Source organism: Osmia bicornis, chromosome 1 (assembly GCF_907164935.1).
Source record: "Osmia bicornis bicornis chromosome 1, iOsmBic2.1, whole genome shotgun sequence".
Classification (NCBI taxonomy): Eukaryota; Metazoa; Arthropoda; class Insecta; order Hymenoptera; family Megachilidae; genus Osmia; species Osmia bicornis.
The window spans coordinates 7,036,860-7,056,176 of record NC_060216.1 but is presented as its reverse complement, the minus strand read 5'-3'; the positions used below and the strand labels follow the sequence as shown (position 1 = coordinate 7,056,176).

Here is a 19,317-nt window from a genome sequence, read left to right as displayed (position 1 = left end):
AGGCATGAAATCGAAGGTCAGATCGATCATAGAAGAAAAAGGAAGACGTAGAGATACTTTTATTTCTTACGTGAATTGAGGATTTGTCAGTTTCGAGCGGCGAGGAGAAACGAAATAAAAAAGGAAACTTGATAATTGCAAGGTTTTTATTCGAATTATCGTCACGGCTGAAGAGTCGATCGGTGAAAAGAGCGTTCCATTGTGCTCCCTAACCGCGGGCCTAGTCTCTCTGCCAAGAAGCTAATTAGGTCAGTCGGCTTTTAATTAAGGCGGAGGTCAGGTGGGACGCGATTGAAATTTCGTGGGACATTGTTCGAGATGAATTTCTGAAACGGGAACGATATCGAGTGCGAAAGCTCGTGGAGAGGAGCGTGTACGTGTTTCAGCCGAACGTTTAACCCTTTCGTTGCTAATAACATCACCGAAGATCGATTAATCAATCGACGAACAATTTTCAATTTATAAAGAAAAATGTATCGGTCGATTTTCAAGAGGAAAGAAAAGTTTAAACGACGAAACGATTTCTGCTGTTTCTTTTGGAATTTCCTTTTCTTCCCACGGTTTCCGCAGCGACGTGGAAAAGAAGTAATTAGCGGGGATCTGGCTGAAACGAAGTCAGCGGAAAGTTGGACAAAGCAAGAAGGGTTGAAGTCAAACCAGTGTAAGATAATCTCCTTCGATGATCGTTGACTGGAAACAACCTTTGAAATTAATTAATTCCATTACACTTAATATGTGGTATTAACGTTTAAATATCTTCAGAATTTCCATCGTGATTTAATTCGGAATTTCTTTGATAAACACACTATGTTCCTTACCCTGGAGAGTGTTTTCCTTAGCTATGTCTCTTCTCTAGCAAAGAATTTGTTAAGAATTAATGAAAACCGTGCATATTCTCGTTTCTCAGAAGGAAGGCACAAGGGTTGTTTAGTTTGCTCAAAGAGAAATATCCCTGGAGGAGGAAGAGAAGTTACTTACATTTGTAATACGTGCAAATACTTGGCCTGGAAAAGCATATTTTATTAAAGAAAATTTCAAACTATAATTAAAGATAACACGGCACTCGAAATGTTCATACAAATTTTCGTGGTATCAAATATTTAGAGAAGAACTTTGATGAGTTTTGATAATTCGTCGAACAACCAGAATCACGAACTCATCAAATCGATAGAGCCGGAGCGTTTGTTACCTTGAATCGATGATGGAAACATGGTCTAGAACGTTTCTCGATATCTCAAAGAGAAGTGGATGTACGCGCGAGGACATAAGTCCACTCTTTCCGAATCGACGATCATCATTCATTAGCCGGCCAGCCCGTTGTTCTCCGGCTCATAAATCTTCCTCTTCTCATCTATCAGCGTGCCCCTTCTTCGTTCGTTACCCCTTGATTCTGGACGATCCAGTGTCCAGTGATCGTTTTTCGACCCACCTCCCGATACAAAAAACAACGAGTCGAGCGTGGTATCGTGCATCACGATGCTGCGCCAGGGGGTGAAAACGTCTAGCGATGGGAATAATTCAATTGTCTCTGGAAAATTTCCAGTTGGCTTAAATCTTCGTTAATCGCTTCGAAAGTATCGATTTTAAGAAGGGTGTACTGATTTGACCCGTTCTGCTCTGAATATTTATCCTTCGTCCTTGGTCACTGACGATCAATGCCACAAATTTCGTAAAGAGAAATTTTGAATGTAAAGTAGGAAATTATGAAAATTTACCGATTATTGATAGCAATCGGTCACAGATGAACCACCCCTTTGCTGAAGTATCTCTTTAGCCCCCGAAATTCCAGCACAATAGCAGGTTCGTAAATACTCGTGAAAAAGGCAATCATTTCGGGGAAAGCATCGATATACCGGTCGCGAGGGCATCATTCCCATCGCTAGGGAGGGTGGTGGCCCATCCTCCTGGCGAAGGAAAGAGAGGTAATAGCAAAGAGAAGGGAAGAGAAAGAGAAAGAGAAAGAGAAGGAGAAAGAGACAAGTGTCCTCGGACAAGGGAGGGTGAAGGGCGGTTTGGCACACTCGGTCGATCTCTCGTGGTTGCCAGGCGACCAACATCCACCACCAGTCTTCCCAACTACCCCTGGAACATGCTGAAAACCGGCTGGCTGCGCTTGCTGCGCTGGCGCCACCTGGATTCGCCGGAATACACGCCACCCCCGTCCCGACCCTCGTCCCGACCCCCGTCCCGACCCGCGGGTCGACAGTCGCGCGATGCACTCCACGCTGGCTGGTTCTCGGTACGGAGCCATTGGTCCTCCTTTTCGCGCCGCTGATGCGCTTTTCGCCAGCGAAACAGCTCGCCTGTTTCGGATACCCTTCGACTATCCGTCGACCATCCGTCTTATTCCGTCCCTACGTTTCCTCCTCCCTCCCAGCCGATTCTTTCGGGAGGAGAGTACCGACTGGCCGCCATCTTGCTAGTGCATCTTGCTAGCAACAGCAACAAAAAAGTGGCGCGCCTGTTACGGTGGACGGGGAAAGCCGGGACGAAAAGCGGTCTCGTCCGAATCGGGCTCGCGAGTTTTCGGCAATGGCCACCGTTGTTGCTGGTGAGACAGTGGTGCGACAAGGGGTTGATCGTCGTTCGCGCTCTCGCAGCCCAGGGGTCGTTGAACGTGGGGTAAGTGTCGGCAAGCAGCATTCGTTGCGGCACGTGCTTTTCCAACGCTGCGCGATCGAGTGCCGCTCCTCGACTCCACTCGCCCACCCTCTCTGCTCCTCCCTGCTTTCTCCTTTCGACCTCCACCTCCACCTTCACCTCCTTCCCCTGCTACTCCTTCCCTTGCCTTCCACCTTCCTTTTATTTGCGCGCTCGCCCGAAGCTTCCTTTGAATCGAAACTGTGACCCACCACCCACGAGTTCCACGAGTTTCGCCCTCTTGACTCGAGCTCTCCCGCTACAGGCAGACTGTGTCTCGAGTTGCCCCGATAATGGCTCGAGCCGTCGCGAATCGCCCCCTGTCGCTCTGATTCCTTCGCTGTTGTCGTGATTCCGATTTGTTTGGAGACGACAGCCTCGAAGAGGGCAGTGTCAAGCGTCAGGGTGGATTTGTAACCTTGCACGTGAGGTTCTATGGGAGGGTAGCGTTATCGGGCTATTTCTGAATGGAAACCGTGGACTACCACCTATCACAAATATTAATTTGTTAAAGAAAATTCTTAGACAAAGCTGTTGTAGTGCCTTTTGTACGTTCGTTGTCGCGACGTAAGTTTACTTGGAAGAAGGCTAGTTGAAAGATCGCCGGAGATCATTGTCAGGGTGGCTTGCTTTGTGACGGTACACGTGCGGTTCTTTAGCGAAACTGACATCATCGAGCTATTTCTGATCGAACAAAGGCGCACCTGACGATCGTTGCACGGTGAAAAAGACTTCTTGCTGTTGTAATAGAAGAGCTTGAAGGTTGTTGCACGCGTTCGTTAGCTTGTTTCGAGGAATGTGGGCCACGATCTGGCACCGATACCTTCACGAGATCTGTCCTGTTCTGTGCTTGCGGCCAGTTCACTCGTAGATTAATGCCCTCGCCGTGTAACGTGTCCCGATACCGAGTAACGAGCTCCATATTTCTCTATTTAACGCAGCGCCGTGCCTCGTCCGGTTAATCCGTCCCACGAGAAACGAATGTTGCGCAGTACCGAGCCTTGTCTTCGATAAAAAGCAAACAGTTTGTATCCGTTTGTTTTAGGACTCGTGTTAGCCGAGCTATTTATAAATTTCGTGAATGGATGACGTTTCATCTTCTCCGCTCTTCGATTTATCCCCGACCTTCCGACCACGTTCGACCTTGCCTCCCCCTTTAACCTTTCGAACGAGCTGCCTCGATTATTCACCGTCCTTCTTCCCACCCTCTGTCTACTTTTCACCCTGTATTGTTTATAAAACTTGTTCAACAGTTTACCGGTGTCGTTCAAAGAGGGCGTTTCTTGTTATTTTACGTTCGGAAATTGTACAGGGGATGAGATGGTAAAGAAGTTGATAAGGTGTCAGGATAATTACAACTACCAACATTGTTATTTACCGACATTTGTTTCGTCTGTTTTGTTAACAATTCATTGTACCATGTTTCCTTTAAAAGATATCAATGTTTTCCCGTGCGTTTCACCCTTGAATCGCGACGAAGAAAGTTCCCGAGGGGTGGTGCGTTGCATTTATGCGGCACACGGAAACAGACGTGCTCCCGAAACAGCAAATTCCCCCAAGGGTTCTGCAGCACCCTTAAAAGAGGGAGTTATCGGCGGTCCGATACGAAAGGCGGTAGCACAACGTAGAAAGAGGGGTGGCGCGCGTTATTCTTCTCTTTCTTTTTCTCTCTCTCTCTCTCTCTGTCTCTCCTCCCTTTCCGTAACGACCACGACGACGACGAAGAGGATGGAGACGAGTTTCTTTTTTCCTTCGACATTCTTCTGTCACGTCACCCCTGTCGCGTTCACACGATGTGTCGGCAGATCGTTACACGTGCGTTACACGCGTCGTGACCAGGCTTCAGTCCTCACATTGCTCTGTCTACTTCCTCTCTTCTTTTACGTACATACCTTTATGTACCTTGCATCCACTCTACCGGCTTCTGTTGTCCTAGTACTTTTTTTTTTCTTATTCACCTTTCTCGCCGGAAGCGGTCTACCGTGCCTGAAACGCTCCCCATTTTCATCAACGAAATCATTTTTGATAGGCGACGCTGATCAAACCCGATAGACGCGGGAACGGAATGGTGATTGTTTGATTGAACGATCGAGGGGTTCGAGCGCTTACTTTTTCACGATTATTAGAACGTTCGATGGGAATGGGAAGAAATTATCGAGTTTGTTCGATGGATAACAGCGTTTTCTGTTTCCATAACGCTTTGAAATTCTAAAAAGAGCCGAGCCTCGAATACGTCAGCTGGCAGAAGGAGAAGTTTGATGGGAAACCGCAGACACCATTAAATGTAACCGTGTTGCCGGCAGGCTGGTCTGCGTTAAAACTTTAAATAACCCACTGACCGCACCGTGTACACGACTTACACGCCGAGGACAATAGCTAAAGAAACGAAGAGCAGAGTGGAAGCACGGCAAGGTCGTATCCTTCGCGCCCTCCGCAGAAAAACGCATGCTTAAACGTTAATATTCCTCTGAGCTACAGATTTTTCCGTCTTAAACCTCATCACCCTACCCGTCTGTTCTGCTCTTTGCGTTAAAGAACCGAAGCCGATTGGCTAACGAAACGAAGAAGGGAAATGGCTAAAAATTCTTAATAATTCCATTGCCACCGTAACGCAACGACTTGAAAAAAGATGGAGAAGAAGGAGATGCTTTTTAGCTAATGCCGTGACAGCAAATGGTTATCCGTGTAGCATTTTAGCTAGAATCGCGCGCTATTTCCAACGACACCGAGACGCTACCGCTTCTTCTAACCGGCTAATCGATTACCTTTCTCGATCCCGAACGAACGATCGTTGCACGAGCCAACCGAGGAACAGGAACAAAAGGAAGTCTAACGCAAGAAAGATAATAAGAGGGAAGAGGGCAGGAAGGGAGGAGAGCAAGCACGATGATGAACCGGTGGTAGGATCGTACGGATGGACGGACAGCAAACGCATCAATGACATGCCGTAAATCATAGTTTTACGAGCCGTCTTTATGTGGCCCTTATTCGTGGCACTCATCGGTTAGAGTGGCTTGCTGATTTTTCTGTCTGACCACCCTGTGCATAGCTGGCTGCTCAGGGACGTATCCGGTGCGAGTGACGCGCAAACGGGAAAGACAGACATTTCACGTTCGCTGGGGGCAACAATTAGCGACGCTGCTCGTTCAACGAGGGAACATTAAAATGTAAAAAAACTATTCGAAGAAGATGGAACGTGCTTGAAAGGCAAACGAAACTACAACGGAGAAGTTCGTCGAATTTTTTTTACCCTCGAGGCTTCAACGTCTGTTGATGTTGCTTCGAAGTTCTCAAGGGGGATCGAATGAGTTGGGGATGAAACTGAAGGGTATGCTGAGAGAAAGCGATTAAAATTTCATTCAGAAAGCTTCCATTCCCACATTTGCTTCCTTTTGATATTTAAAAGATTACATTTCATAATTTTTCATGTCCATGAAATTAAGTCCGTGGAAAAGAATAATGTCAATTCAAAATATTTCTTAATAATCTCGACGTATCCTAAATAAGAATACCTGAGGTGGACTCGAAGCAACGCGATCGTCGATCCGCCCCTGGATTCGCGTAAGAGTATACAGCAGGTACCCGCTGCGTGGGCGTCGCTTTACGGGTTTGCTTTTAAGTGGCCGTACTTTAATTCGAGAGTCACCTAACAGTGTCGTGCTTAACGGTGATTCGATGATAATTAAAAAAAAAAAAAAAAAAAAAAAAACGATCCAAGGCTATTCGTGTGTAACTATGCCCGACGACGATGGGGAGGAACGCCGAAGGACGACAAGGGTTAAGGTACGACCCTGACATTCTCCAGTCCTTGGATGCATCTAACTATCCACAGTTAGGGCTAGAAACTTTTGGACCTTATCACGTGTCGACTAATTCCGTTTGCAGCTGCAAAGCGTCATTTGTTCTCTCCGCACCTGTAATTAACGCTTCGACTTAATTATTCAGGTATGACGCGAGACACAAGTGTTCAAAGATTTATGATAATAACGCTCGACTATGCGGCTGTCTCAGACAACTGCTTTAATTCAGTGGTTCTAGTAGTACAAACACCAATTAATTCACCGTAACGTCCTAGGTCGACCCGTAAAATGGTGCAGTGAAATAATTTTACAACTTCGTTTGCTCGTTCGTTTTATCCGTTATGAACGATGACCTGTTCAGAATTCGAGTCTCGACTAACCGATGAAATCGAAGAAACGAAACACGAATACTTAAAAAGAAAATCTCATTCCATCGGAACGGAACGTGTCTTCGATCGTTTGAGAATTTTTCGTTTAGAGAAAGTCTGATTAGTCGGAGGCTGCAGAGGAAGGATCAGTATCAAGGAAGAAAATATGCAGATCACGGAAAAGCGTGGAACGACCGGAAGGACAACGATGCGGCGGAGGTTTTAGGGTCGGGAGTCTGTTATCCGAAGCTGAAGTCAATCTCTTCGATGCGGTCACGTATGCGTGGGTGCGGAATAAACGAATTTCTCAGCGCCAACTGTCCCTCTAGATGAGTAACCGGATAAACGGGTCGACTATAGAATTCCAAATTTTCTATTCGACGAGACGTCGAAGCTTCTCGCTACGTTTCTTGAATTTTCTCAGCAACAATTTCGAGAGGAAACTCTTGGTTTTTTGTTTGCTCGAAAGTCCCTTAGTGAAAGCGACGGGGTTCGTTAGCGCGTAAGTTATCGTTGAGCAATTGTTAACCGATGGGGTTGTAAGGTCGAATTGTAAAATCGACGGGACGCGTTATCGCAACGAGGCAACGAGTAAACGCGCGAGGAACGCGAACGCGTCTCTCGTTCTGCATAATCGATTCGACGCGTGTATGTCGGACACGGTGGTATGCGTTCGATCTCTTCGATCGTTCGTCCACCGTACATCACGTTTAAAAAAAGTAGTGCTCGTGGTTTGGAAAGTTGATTTAAAAGGGCGAACCTTTGCGGACGTAGAAAAATGAAAGAAAAAACGGTGAAACGACGTAACGACACTGGTCAAGATTGAAAAATATGAACGAGGGGTCGTACGGATCTCAGAGTGTAAAAAGCTTCTTTACGAGCGTTAAAAATTCTCGTCGCATTTCATGGCTGTTTTTTTATTTCCATCGAAGTAATCTCGTCCATCCTTTACCGTTATTTGCTGCAGTCGTAAAGAGTGAATCACTGGCTTGTTTTAATTTCTTCATCTCCATCAAATTCTTCCCTCTTACCCTGTACTCCTCGATCTTGCAGATTCCCCTAAGAGATACCAAGTTTGATTCGCGGTTCCGTATGCAATAACCGCAATAACCGGACAGTTATCGCAGCCAAAAGCATCCCGATTAATTAACACCTATCTTATTGATAAGTCAGCCATAGATTCTTTTTTATTTTCTTGGTTTAATTAACCATTAGGAACGTTTCCTGTTTCAGATGTGAGCCTGTGAAGGTGGAATCCCCGAGAACCGCGAGGTCCTCGCAATGGAGGCGGGACCGAAGCAACAGCAACAACAACAGCAGCCGCAGTCGCAGCAGCAACAGCAACAACAGCAATCGCAGCAACAGCAACAATTACAAAATTCGTCGCCTGCTGGAACGGGACAGACTCCTACACAGGCTACGAGTCCGCAAGGAGGGCAGAATCAAGGCCAAGCTCAAGGACAACAGAATCAAGATGCAGTTGCAGTCGCAGCTGCAACTGCGGAGGCAGGACCGGTCGAGGAGGGAGTCCTTCTCGCCAGGGTCCACGTCCCGGAGCTTTACGTCAGCAAGTGTCTTCAATTCCCGAAGGATCAGCTGGTCTGGGACGTAAAGCAGCAATGTCTCGCATCCTTGCCAAAGGTAAGACTCTCCTCCTTCTATCGATTCTATTTCTGATCGACTACACGCGAGAATCCATTAGCGCGTACAGACCTTGAAGACGGACTGGAAGAGTCCGGGAACCCGATTAGTATCGAGATTCTCTGCAATTCGTACGCGTTGATCGTTTAATTAACGTTAAAATCTGTCTTTACGTTTACTCAAGCTATTTTTCATGCACAGGCTCGCTGAAAAGAAACGTAACAAGTGTAATTTTCCACCCTCTCTCAGAGATACGGACAGATTTTACTGTACAAGTATTTCAATAATAATGGAAAATAACGCAACGGATAAAGAAGAAATAAGAAATGATAATCGTCGTTGCAATGATAATGGGTTGCACGCATCGTCTATTACCGTCAATCTCTATGCTCGGTTCAAGATAATCGGTCACGAGTTCTATCCAGAAATCGGTCGAGTTTTTATTCTTCTTCCTCGGAATTGTACGCAACACGTAAGCACACAAAGCGGAGACTGCCACTTTGTATACCGATTTCATGAAATTGCAGAGAACTCTGGCGAAACGTCGTGTATCGAGAGTAGTTCTCGAGGCGAGACAGGATCGGGCTTCCTCCGACTCTTCTTTTTCCTTTTTCTTCTTTTTTTTTCTCTCTCTCTCTCTCTATCTCTCTCTCTCTTTTTCTTCATCCACGGTAGCAGCGGAGCCTCGTGGAAAGTCACGAAGCACGCAGGATTAAGAGATCTCCGGGAGGATCGTTACCTCTTTCTTTCTTCTCCTCTCGAACGTCTTACTTTCTTTATCGAGATACACGTTCACGTGTTCGAGCTTGTTCGCTCTCGAGAAGGAAATGCAAATCCGTCCTGCGCTGTTTCATGGCGATCCGTCCGGCTCCGGAGGATTTTCGAGATCGCACAACAGGCACATATTAGCCGGCACCCTGATCACAAATGACAAGAACAGACACGCACACCAGCCGCGACTATTCCTAGACCCGTGAGGCTCGCTAAGAAAATACCGAAGCGTCTTGTAGACTTTCAGCTTCGCCTCGTCTCTTCGTCACGCTCTGTCCATTCTATTCCAACCTCTGTCTCCTCCTGTTTCTTTTTTTCTTCTTCCGTCGATCATTCATCGTACGACACGCGAGGAATTTTCACGCATTTTCACGCTATTGTCGCTCTAACGCGACGAGAATCCACTTCTTCACTTTTGTTTTTCTATTTCTCTTTTATTCTCCTACGATGAGGCGAATAGTTTTCCAGACGCGACAATTGGCCAGTTAACGTTACAACGCGTTAAAAATTATCCGAGTCTAAGGAACCCTTTCGATTAATGCTTCTGTCGTTTCCCTCGACAACTTCCGCTTTAAAACAGTCCGTTGTAAACCTGTTACCAGAACCAGTTCGATGACGCGTGATAAAGGATGAAGTTGAATGATAAGGTTCGATGCAGAACAGCGTGTAGACACGTTTACCGTCGCAGTGAAAATAACCATGCGTGGTCAGACACGCTATATAATTGCAATTATTCGAGACACGATGGTTTAGAAAAAGAAAAAAGTACCATTTTTCAATCACGCGTTGTTTCGCCTAATGCGAACACGGGTACGCGTGTATGCACTCGTCTGCATCGAGTCTGGAGCTGAAAAACGAGCTTTCATCTATGATTGGGCAAGTATCGGTTGCAGAGCGCGAGCAAAATGCCCGGGATATTCGCAGCTGTAACCGACTTACCGTTGCCACAGATACGTTCACCTGCATTCCACGCGAAGTTTCGCCTTTATTGATAATTGGCTATCCTATTAATCGAGCACGCGTGCTCGACCAGCGTACCAATATTATAACAGAAAATCGACGGCCTTGTATTGTTCGAATTTTTGATAATGCTGATTAATATGCGAATGGGAAAGCGAAATTCCTATCGAACACGTTCCGGAATTCATACGTGAACAGTCATCGAGTGGTTCTGGCGGATTTTCGTGACAAAATCACACGATCACACACGTATACACATATTGTACCTTTGAAAGAGTATACAGAGGGTGTTAACAGAAAAAAAGAAAGTTTTCAGGACTTTTACTTAATCATATCGAGTCTTGAATTTTCTTTTTCTTTCAAATACCCTGTGTATGCGTATATTGTACATAAATCTAATTAATTAGTACTTTATGCACAGCGACACTCTTGAGTGTCCATCGAATCTAACCGTGTATAAATAATCTTCTGACCTGTGGTGTATTGTTGTTGTTGTTGTTGTTTTTGCTTTTGCCTCACTTGCACGGGGCGTGCGAATACACTACACCCGCCACCACCGAACCACCACCGAACCACCACTTCACCTGTGCTATCGTCTTGTTGGGGCCCGCCACTTCGAACGCACCCCCGTACTACGTCACACGCACGCGCGAATTGACCGACAATAATTGAAAAAAAAAATAAATAAAAAAAAATTCACGAAAAAAAAAAACTTGCGCCCTTGGGCCCTGATCTTCACCCTCCGTCTTCGTCGTGTGTGTGTGTTGCGTCGCGGATATACCACCGCTTCTCCAACCCCTTTCGAGCGCCTCGCAGGTGGCCACTTGGTACAGGGTACGTCTTCACTATTACTAATAGCATGCATCCACCCTGATCCCTCAGCAATTACCCCCATTTTAATATTACCAATTTTTTACTTTAATATCGATACACACTCGCGTGCGTGCATGGCAAAAGGGATACGGTTCGACGAACCACCCCCGTTAACGGATACCAATTGCAACCCCCTGATGATCTTTTCTTCGATTTCTTAAATACCAACGCGGTAGTTCCTCTTTTTTTTCAAATTTTTTCATGAAACATAGTCGCGAGCTTGCATAATCCGTCCAACGAGACGGAGTCAGGATACGTTTACAAATTCACGCGCACGACGCAGGGTCGGAGCTCAGTTGTTTCAAATTCTTCAAACGTTTCGGTCGAGGTTCGTGTACTGTGAGCCGGGCCTGCTTCGAGCACGTGAATTTCTACTCACTTACCGTCTCGTCTCGTTGAATGGAGTATAATTTGGATATTTTTCTTGAACATCAGCAAAGGGGGTAGTTTTTCGTCGAGTCAAGTCGAGTCTCGCCTTGGCTGTAGCAATTCGCTGGTTCGATCGTTCGTTCGTCGCCGAACGTTCTCGAAGGAGATGAGAGCGACTAATCGATTCGCAGGCAACGAGGACGAACGCTTTAATTAGCCGGCTATATGTTTCTCGGATCGACGATTCTTAGGACGCGAGCCTAGAGTTATTTCGAGCCCTGGTTTTGCATGTACTTAAAGCAGCAGCTCCTGGCCTTTCAACGTTCAAGTACCATAGAAGATAAGTGCATGTGTTCGGTTAAGCATACACAATTGTACATTTGCTGACCCCGTGGTTCACGTTCAAGGATCGTGTGCGATATACGTTTGCCCAGGGTCACGAAACCGCACGCAATTCCCTTACAGCCAGTCCTTGTCAACTTATCGACCGTTTCTCAATGGTAAACGGTGCTCGCTATTTCACGTAATCGTAGCTAGTGAAATTTAGTCGTTTCCCTTTGATAACATGAACTTTTTAAACAGGACAATATTATCAATTTGAAATGATTGATCGAGGTCAGTCGTGTTTCGTCGGCGAATGACTTTCGTTTTCGTTCAGTGGCACGAGGCAACCGTTTCATCTTCAGAATCGCGTGTCACTCGACCGAATCGATCATTCCTCCATCGATGATCATGGATTTTCCGGGCCATAACGGAACGTTAACCGTTTTACTCGGATCCGACGGTGATTACGAAACACGGTACATACCGGCCCTCTTTCAATTCTCCGGCAAGGGAAAGCGTCGTCGCTTGTCTTCGTAGATTAAATATCAAAAGTCATCGAACCGCGTATGCCGTGATCGGAGCTGATTTGTCTGCTCGGCTCCCCTGTTGCGAGGCGGGAACGAATTTCACGAAACTCTGACGCACCTACGCTATATCTATCGTTGACGAATTCGCGTTTTCGCGCTAGAAAGTAATCCATCGGACAGTGATGTCACACTTCCGGAGCAGTTGAATCATTTCGCGACGGCGTTTCCTTTTCCGATCGCCGGTCATCGTTGATTATCATCGATATCAACGGGATAATTTTGAAACGCATTGTCCGTGACTAATTATGATCGCGTTCATATATCGCGACGTTATTGACAGGCTATCGATGTCAGGGAGGTCGTTATCACAGCGGCGTACACGATCGTGTGACCAAGTATTCAGATAACGCCATACCGGAACCGGTGACCGCACATTACGGTGCACCAACGTGTGTACCACAAGTATCCTCTATGGGGATCTCGGCTCGGATAAATTCACCTCGTAGGCGTAAGATCATTGTGATTCGCGATCCTGGACCAGGATCATCCTTCACTTCCGATACGATCGTTCCCTTCTCCCTGTTTCCAGCCTTCTATACGGAACTTGAACTTCCTCTCGTGTTTCTTCGCTACGTTTACCCTTAACGAGCTGCACAAAAATTCCGTCCTCTTTGTCCTTAACACTTTGAAAGTTATATTTAGAAAAATTTTCATAAGTAGATTAAAAAATAAAGTGTAGCTCGAAAGTCTAGGTTATATCTAGGTATCGTGACTTTTATCCACGTGAAATACACAAACTTTCCTCTCGATACGTTTTGATAAAAGCTATAAAAGCGAGCCAAGAGCCATGAACAATGTTACAACGATGGAATCGAGGGAATAGCGTGGAGAGGCTGATCGGAAGATCAGGGAAATAAAGAACCGTGGTCGACGCTGCGGGAGGGCAACGTGGATCTCTCGATCTCCTCTCGATCCCTCGATCCCGAGAAAAATCTATATCGCAACGCGATATCTTTCCTGCAACGAGTATCGAGCGTAGACGCGATCCGACTTATCGTAACTTTTCGTATGCCGCTTCGTGTAATTGAATGAAGGCCACGTTCGGATCTGGATTTTGCCGGTGAATATTTTTTTTTTATAAACACGTATGTGGAGAATTTTTCCGTTTTCAAGGGATATTCACACCCACGTGATACTTATGTAATAAAACGGCCGAAGGGATACCAAGAAACCTCGAAAACTTCGAAACGAGAATCTTGCACCGAGAGAAATCGTTCGGTGAGTTCACGGGTTACATAACGACACGATCGAACGAGCCAAAATAAGAAAGAATAATGAAAGGAAGAAAGAAAAAAGAGAGATGAGAGCATCGATACACGAGCAGCCGATCGGTAGCGTTCCCGTTCGGGACCGTGAAACGTTTCACGAGCGATTTGCAGCAATGAATGCAGTCAGTCCGGCGAGTGGTTTATTGAACGATTCCGCGAACGAGTTCGAAGCGCAATCGGTACGCGGCTCGCACGTGCGTGTATATACGCAGGTAAGATGCATGCGTGGAAAACGATGACACGAGACGAGGAGGAGGAGATAGTCTCCGTGGTCAGGATGATCAGAGTAGAAAGAGGAGGGAGTATAGGGACAAACGATCGCCTCGTGACTTCACTGTCAGGATCAACAAATCCTCCCGCTGTAGACGCGGAACAAATGCACGCGAGTTGTTGATCGCGTACGATCGAGCCAGGCTATTTATACCAAGCGTCGACTCGGACTCTCTCGTTCAACGAAGTAAAAGATCGAATGGAGATCGATGGGTGAACTTTTAAGAAGTGGAAGACAGCTAGACGAACTCGGTTACTTCTGAAAAACGATCTACCTCTGATGGGAAGGAAACGACGCTCGATTGTTTCGTCTAAAAGAAATAATTAATAGACCGAGCCGTTTCTTAAATTATCCCCGTTCCGAAAGCTATCGCGATAGACGTATAAAGCTGGATTCACGGAGGGACGAAAGGGTGGTCGTTGTGTTTTATCTACGATAATTCGAGGGCGACGAGCAACAAGACAATTGGAAGAGAGACGACGCTGGCCAGCGTCGTGTCGCGAGCGTAAAGGCGTCGTAAATTCACTCGCCTCGCCGATTCTCAAGCGGAAACGTTCACCCCGACGATTTCGCGTCTCCTTTTCAGCTGGCAGCAGGCAGCAGGCAGCGGTAGAGTGCAACGGCGAACGATTTTCTTGGCCCCTCGGCACTGCACCGACGCGCTTACAGGATTGTTAGAGAGGCGGAAGGGCAACGAGGAGTAGAAGAGAAGAGGGAAAGAGGAAAGGAGCGCGGGCGGAGAAAGAAGGTGGAGCCGAGGAGGAAGGGGCTTACGTACAAGGAATTCATGAATACGAGATTGCACTTGGAGAGCCCCGGGTAAAAGACTGCTGCAGTTGCTGGCTACTGCTCCACGCTCGCGTCTCCACCAGTAAAGTGCACCAACTTACGTGCCCAGGTCCGAGCTGAAAAAAAAAAATTCCTATCTCTCAGATCATTTAGAAAGATGCTTCTTCCTCCTCCTCTTCCTCTATTCGAACTCGATCACGGGAAAAAGGGTTCGGATTTACCCTTGGAAAAACGCTCGACCATATTCGTACTCATTCACGAATCTCGTTTTACTTTCCGTTTCTTTCAATGAAATATTACAAATGCAACGGTTTGAAATTGCAATTTCGAATCGCGATGAGAACCACTGACCGTGGGTCCGACGTTTATCTCGACGCGATGGTGACCATAAAAGTCTATGCCGTTCAGGATTCGCGACCATAACAATAATTCCGCTGTTTAACCCCATCTAGTCTTCTCCATCGCCGTTCCTTTTGCTTCACGCGACTATCCCGCGAGAACGAAACCACTCCGCAGGATCCTTCTTATTTATCGGATTGGTCAATTATAAAATGAAGCATTTTATACTCCATCTACCCCTTATTAAAAATTAAATATCCTAAGTGCCCATTTCTCTTCTTTCGAAGTTTGCGAAAAACCTTTCTTTGCTAGTTTCTCTGTACGTTCAAAGTGATTGATAAATTCCATTCCCATTCCCATTCCTATCTAAAGACCCTGTTCCCCGTAAATCCTTCTTGCAAATACGGAAAGTCGAAGGCAGCTCGTATAAAATTAATTACCCTTTTCTCGATGTGTTTCAATCGACCCTTTTTTTTTCAACTTTCCCGAGTTGAACCCAGTGAGAAAGATTCAGCCGTGAATCCACTCGTCTGCTTTTTCATTCGTCGAAAACGAATCCTGTTCGAGAGAAGTCGACAGGGTAAATGGTCCACCTGACACGTAATCGATACTATTAATTAGGAAGTCTATGAAAGTCTCGTCGTAAAGAGAATAAATGGAGGCGTATCGGGGTCACGAGTCGGGGTGTCGGTTTTTTAAAACGAGGAAATGAGATTCGTCGTGTCGTGCGTTCCATCGATGAGATCGAGGAAAAAAAAGGAAGGAGAACGCGGTTTTCGTTGAACTAGCCAGTCAGAAAAATGCTTGGAGAGGCACTTTTCTTTTCTAAAAGCACACTCGTCGATTTAGCGACACGCGTTACCTCGAAGATTCTTTCTTCAGGCTACATTTTTCCAAGCATTTTCGTAGAGATTTCCATCGAATTGCGGGTTAATTCGGGTAAATAAAGTTGTAATAACTGCAATTCCAATGTGGATCGATCGATCAATGACAGCGATGTTTATTTTCGAATTGGTCGTTGATTGCTGGCTAAAGAACAGTTTTCTCGCGTCGAGACCAATTCCGGATAAACGCGTTCACCGGTGAAAATTCCCTGACAAAATGTTTCGGATCGACTGGTAATATCCGGCAATTTGCACCTTTCGACAAGTGCCACGGTTCATCGGTGTAATTTCCACTTCGATTAGCGGATACATCGATTTCGTCGTGGGACAGAAACGAAACGCTGCGAATTGCCAACGAACCGAGTTAACTTTACTTGATTAAAATCAAACCGGAGAGTAGGTATTCGAAATGTCTCTCTTCCCATGGAATTTTTATTTTTTCGTTAGTTTCGAACGTACGGGACACAGAGAGAGTGGCATCTGTTACGTTTTTCAGTGGCTCGATAATATTTTTAGACTGGAGGGAACGTCGAACGCGTTTCAGGCACGTTGATCAGTCCTCGTTTAGAACACTTGACATTTAGATTCCTATTAAACGATAGCCGCTTTAAAGTAGATCGATTCTGTCTCTTCTTGGACTGCAGCTTCGTCGCGAGCTGCTGAAAAATCGTTTGCTTCGAATTTAAACTTGGTATCTAGATGAAATTTTCAAAACTTACATTTCAATAAGTAATTTTAATATTAAGACGTCCGTCGTTTGATCGACGTCGAAAGGCAACAGAATATTTTTCTTAAATAGAATCTCTGGCAATCGAGCAGCGAATCGATTGATCGATCGATCACGTGGCGGCCGATCGGTCCCTGGAATTGATTGGCAATTACCGGCGGGAAGAGGCATTCTCCGATCCAGAAAATTGAGTTACTCGACGAAACTCGATTCGCGGAAGAAAGTAGGAGAACGCGAGCGAGCAGCAGACGACCCGCCACGAAAATTCGATATTACCTTAATCAAGACTTTAAATTGCGTGCCCACGAAATGGTAGCTCGCGATCGACTCGGTACAAGCAGCATAGCATCATCTTCGCTCGGCTTCCTCGAATTTCCTGTCCACCTTGCGACCCGTTTAACACCGCTACACCTTCACGAGATTAATCTGAAAATGAACGATTCGACGACGATCGAGAGAGGATAAGCGTCGTACACGTGGATAGATTAGTCGAGGGGGAGGAACAGGAAGCTGGTAACGAAGTAACGCGACGAATCGTGGCAATTAACTACCGAGATAATTAACGGAAATTACTCACCGTTCCGCTAATAAACCATCCATCGCGTTATACGTATATTTATCGCGTATAGGTACTATCTCTCTTCGTTCATAGGCGCCACAAACAAAAACAGTCATCATTTTTGCGAGGCTATAATTATCCCATCCGGGGACATAGAAATTAAAGCAAGGAACTAATTTCGGTACCACATACGCAGCAATGTAATGGATCTCTTTGCCGATCGTTTCATTGGAAATCGATCGAAGACCAGTCGACGACTCTGTCGTTAATTGTCCTTTGAAGAAACTATCTCGGATCGAGGACAGACGAAAGAAAAGGGCAAAACAGATGTGGTTAAAACGAAACGTCTCAATTCAGTTTCACTTTGCACCTCGGACGAGACGTCTGTTAACAGGATGTTTTTGCGCGATTAAAGGAAATCGGTAGTAGGTTTTTTTTTTTCCTCCTTCGGCCAATTCACCGGAAGAGGAGCTGGTAATCGTGGGTAAACGTAGCGATCATGACCGTTCGGGAACCGGATGACAAAGGCGGAACCAGTTCTAATAACCAGTCTCGAAGCGGATAAAAAGCGGAGGCCAGCTTAAGAATCGATAGAGACTCTAAACGACCCTTCGCGTTCCGTTCGCGATGATCGATCTTCCAGGAAAAATCGGTTCCCCTCGCCACTCTTTCACCGAATGCTTTCATTCGTAATCGTGTTTCTATGAGATGCTTTTTAATCCGCTTTGATCGTCGGGTGTTAAACCTGTTTCTGCAACAGGACGTCGAGTCGTTTCGGAATCGTGACAGAATCGAGAGCAAGAGGTTCGATAAGCTTTCAAGTAAAAATGAAACTTAGGCTGTCATTCGCGCGACGGGAGTATTTAATTACCTTCGAATACTTGGTAAAAAGGTACGTACTTGTATTCTATATAGCGTAACATTAACAGTACGTTAGAGTTCAAGTGCACCGTCAGTTCCGCGCACTGAAGCGCTACGGATGGTAGCCTTTATTTCAGCGTGAAGTAAAAGGCATCAGGTTCGCCGAACGTGGCAGTGAAACTGTTAAAGGATTAAACGGCAGGTTAGTGCAAGGTAGAAACGTTATCTGAAATCTTCCGAATCAGCGTGAATCAGGAATGGAACGGTAAGATTCCCATCTGATCCGCTGTCCCATTCATCGAAGCTTCACGGGTGTCGGTAAAAATCGTCTTTCACGCTTGGTCGATTTACCCGTTGATTCTCCGAGTTACACGACAAAGTATAAATACGAAACAGTTCTCGCGGCAGGAAAGCAGGCTCTTTCCATTTGTTCCGCGCCAGTTCCTTCGGGGTTTCTCTCTCTCTATTCCTTTCGTAGCTCGCCGCTGTTCCGTGAAACGACGCGCGTACGACCCGTATTCGAAGCGTGCGCCCGTGCTAGAATCGCGGCGCGTGCGACATCCGTAGACGGGAAAAGGCACTGGAAACCGGAACTGACGGATACCAGGGTACCGGAGTAAAACGGCGAACGCGGCTTAGGCCCGCGGCCGTTTCCGATCCAGGATGATCGCGGTGCCGCGGAAAGCTCGTAATTCCTGTAATAAGATCATTATCGTGTGACCCGGGACCCTGCCACGAACGCACACCGACTCCCCTCGCTTGCATAAATACAGATTTCCATTTATACCTAGGCCGCGCTCGCGCGAATCCTTCCCTTACACGCGTCCGCTAGAAGAACTCGCGGCTGATGCGGTGCAACAGTGGCGTAAGGTTCGAATCCGGGTCACTTTTTCAAAGGGACCCGTACACTTGTGCTCTTGACCCTCTATACATCTTTCCGTTCGACCATTCTAGGTCGCAGCTTTTCTTATCACGACACTGTGACATTTCTTCGGATGTTTTTTCACGTCCCTCTGTGATATCAACGGTTAGGACTTATCATTTTTCTGACACTTTACGGGTACAATGCTCGAAGATGTCATCTACTAAATTTTTAAGTGAAATTCGTTTAAAAAAAAGTGTATGTTTCTCTGTTGAAATCGTATTGGTTACGCCATTGCGAGTCGAACAGGACGGTGTATAAATGTCTAGATGCACACAGTCGCGGTAGTCGTAGGTAGAAGGCTGGCATACCATCGACTGTCCATAGCCACCTAAGCAGATTCTGTCCCCAAGGTACGAGCGGC

General features: G+C 46.1%; 1 protein-coding gene across 9 annotated transcripts in view; it reads left to right on the top strand.

Moving 5' to 3' along the window:
* Window positions 1-19,317, top strand: part of LOC114882287 (SH3 and multiple ankyrin repeat domains protein 3) — a 96,094-nt gene that overhangs the window by 55,964 nt on the left and 20,813 nt on the right. For 6 of the 9 annotated variants that reach the window (XM_029199199.2, XM_029199186.2, XM_029199194.2 and 3 more), the window contains 2 exons: window positions 8,042-8,449; window positions 10,997-11,014. In XM_029199199.2, coding sequence (XP_029055032.1) covers window positions 8,090-8,449; window positions 10,997-11,014 — 378 coding nt within the window. In that variant the 5' untranslated portion in view covers window positions 8,042-8,089. Of the gene's footprint in view, window positions 1-2,548; window positions 2,623-8,041; window positions 8,450-10,996; window positions 11,015-19,317 lie in introns of those variants that run through there. The other 3 variants (XM_029199201.2, XM_029199190.2, XM_029199182.2) reach the window with 2 other exon arrangements.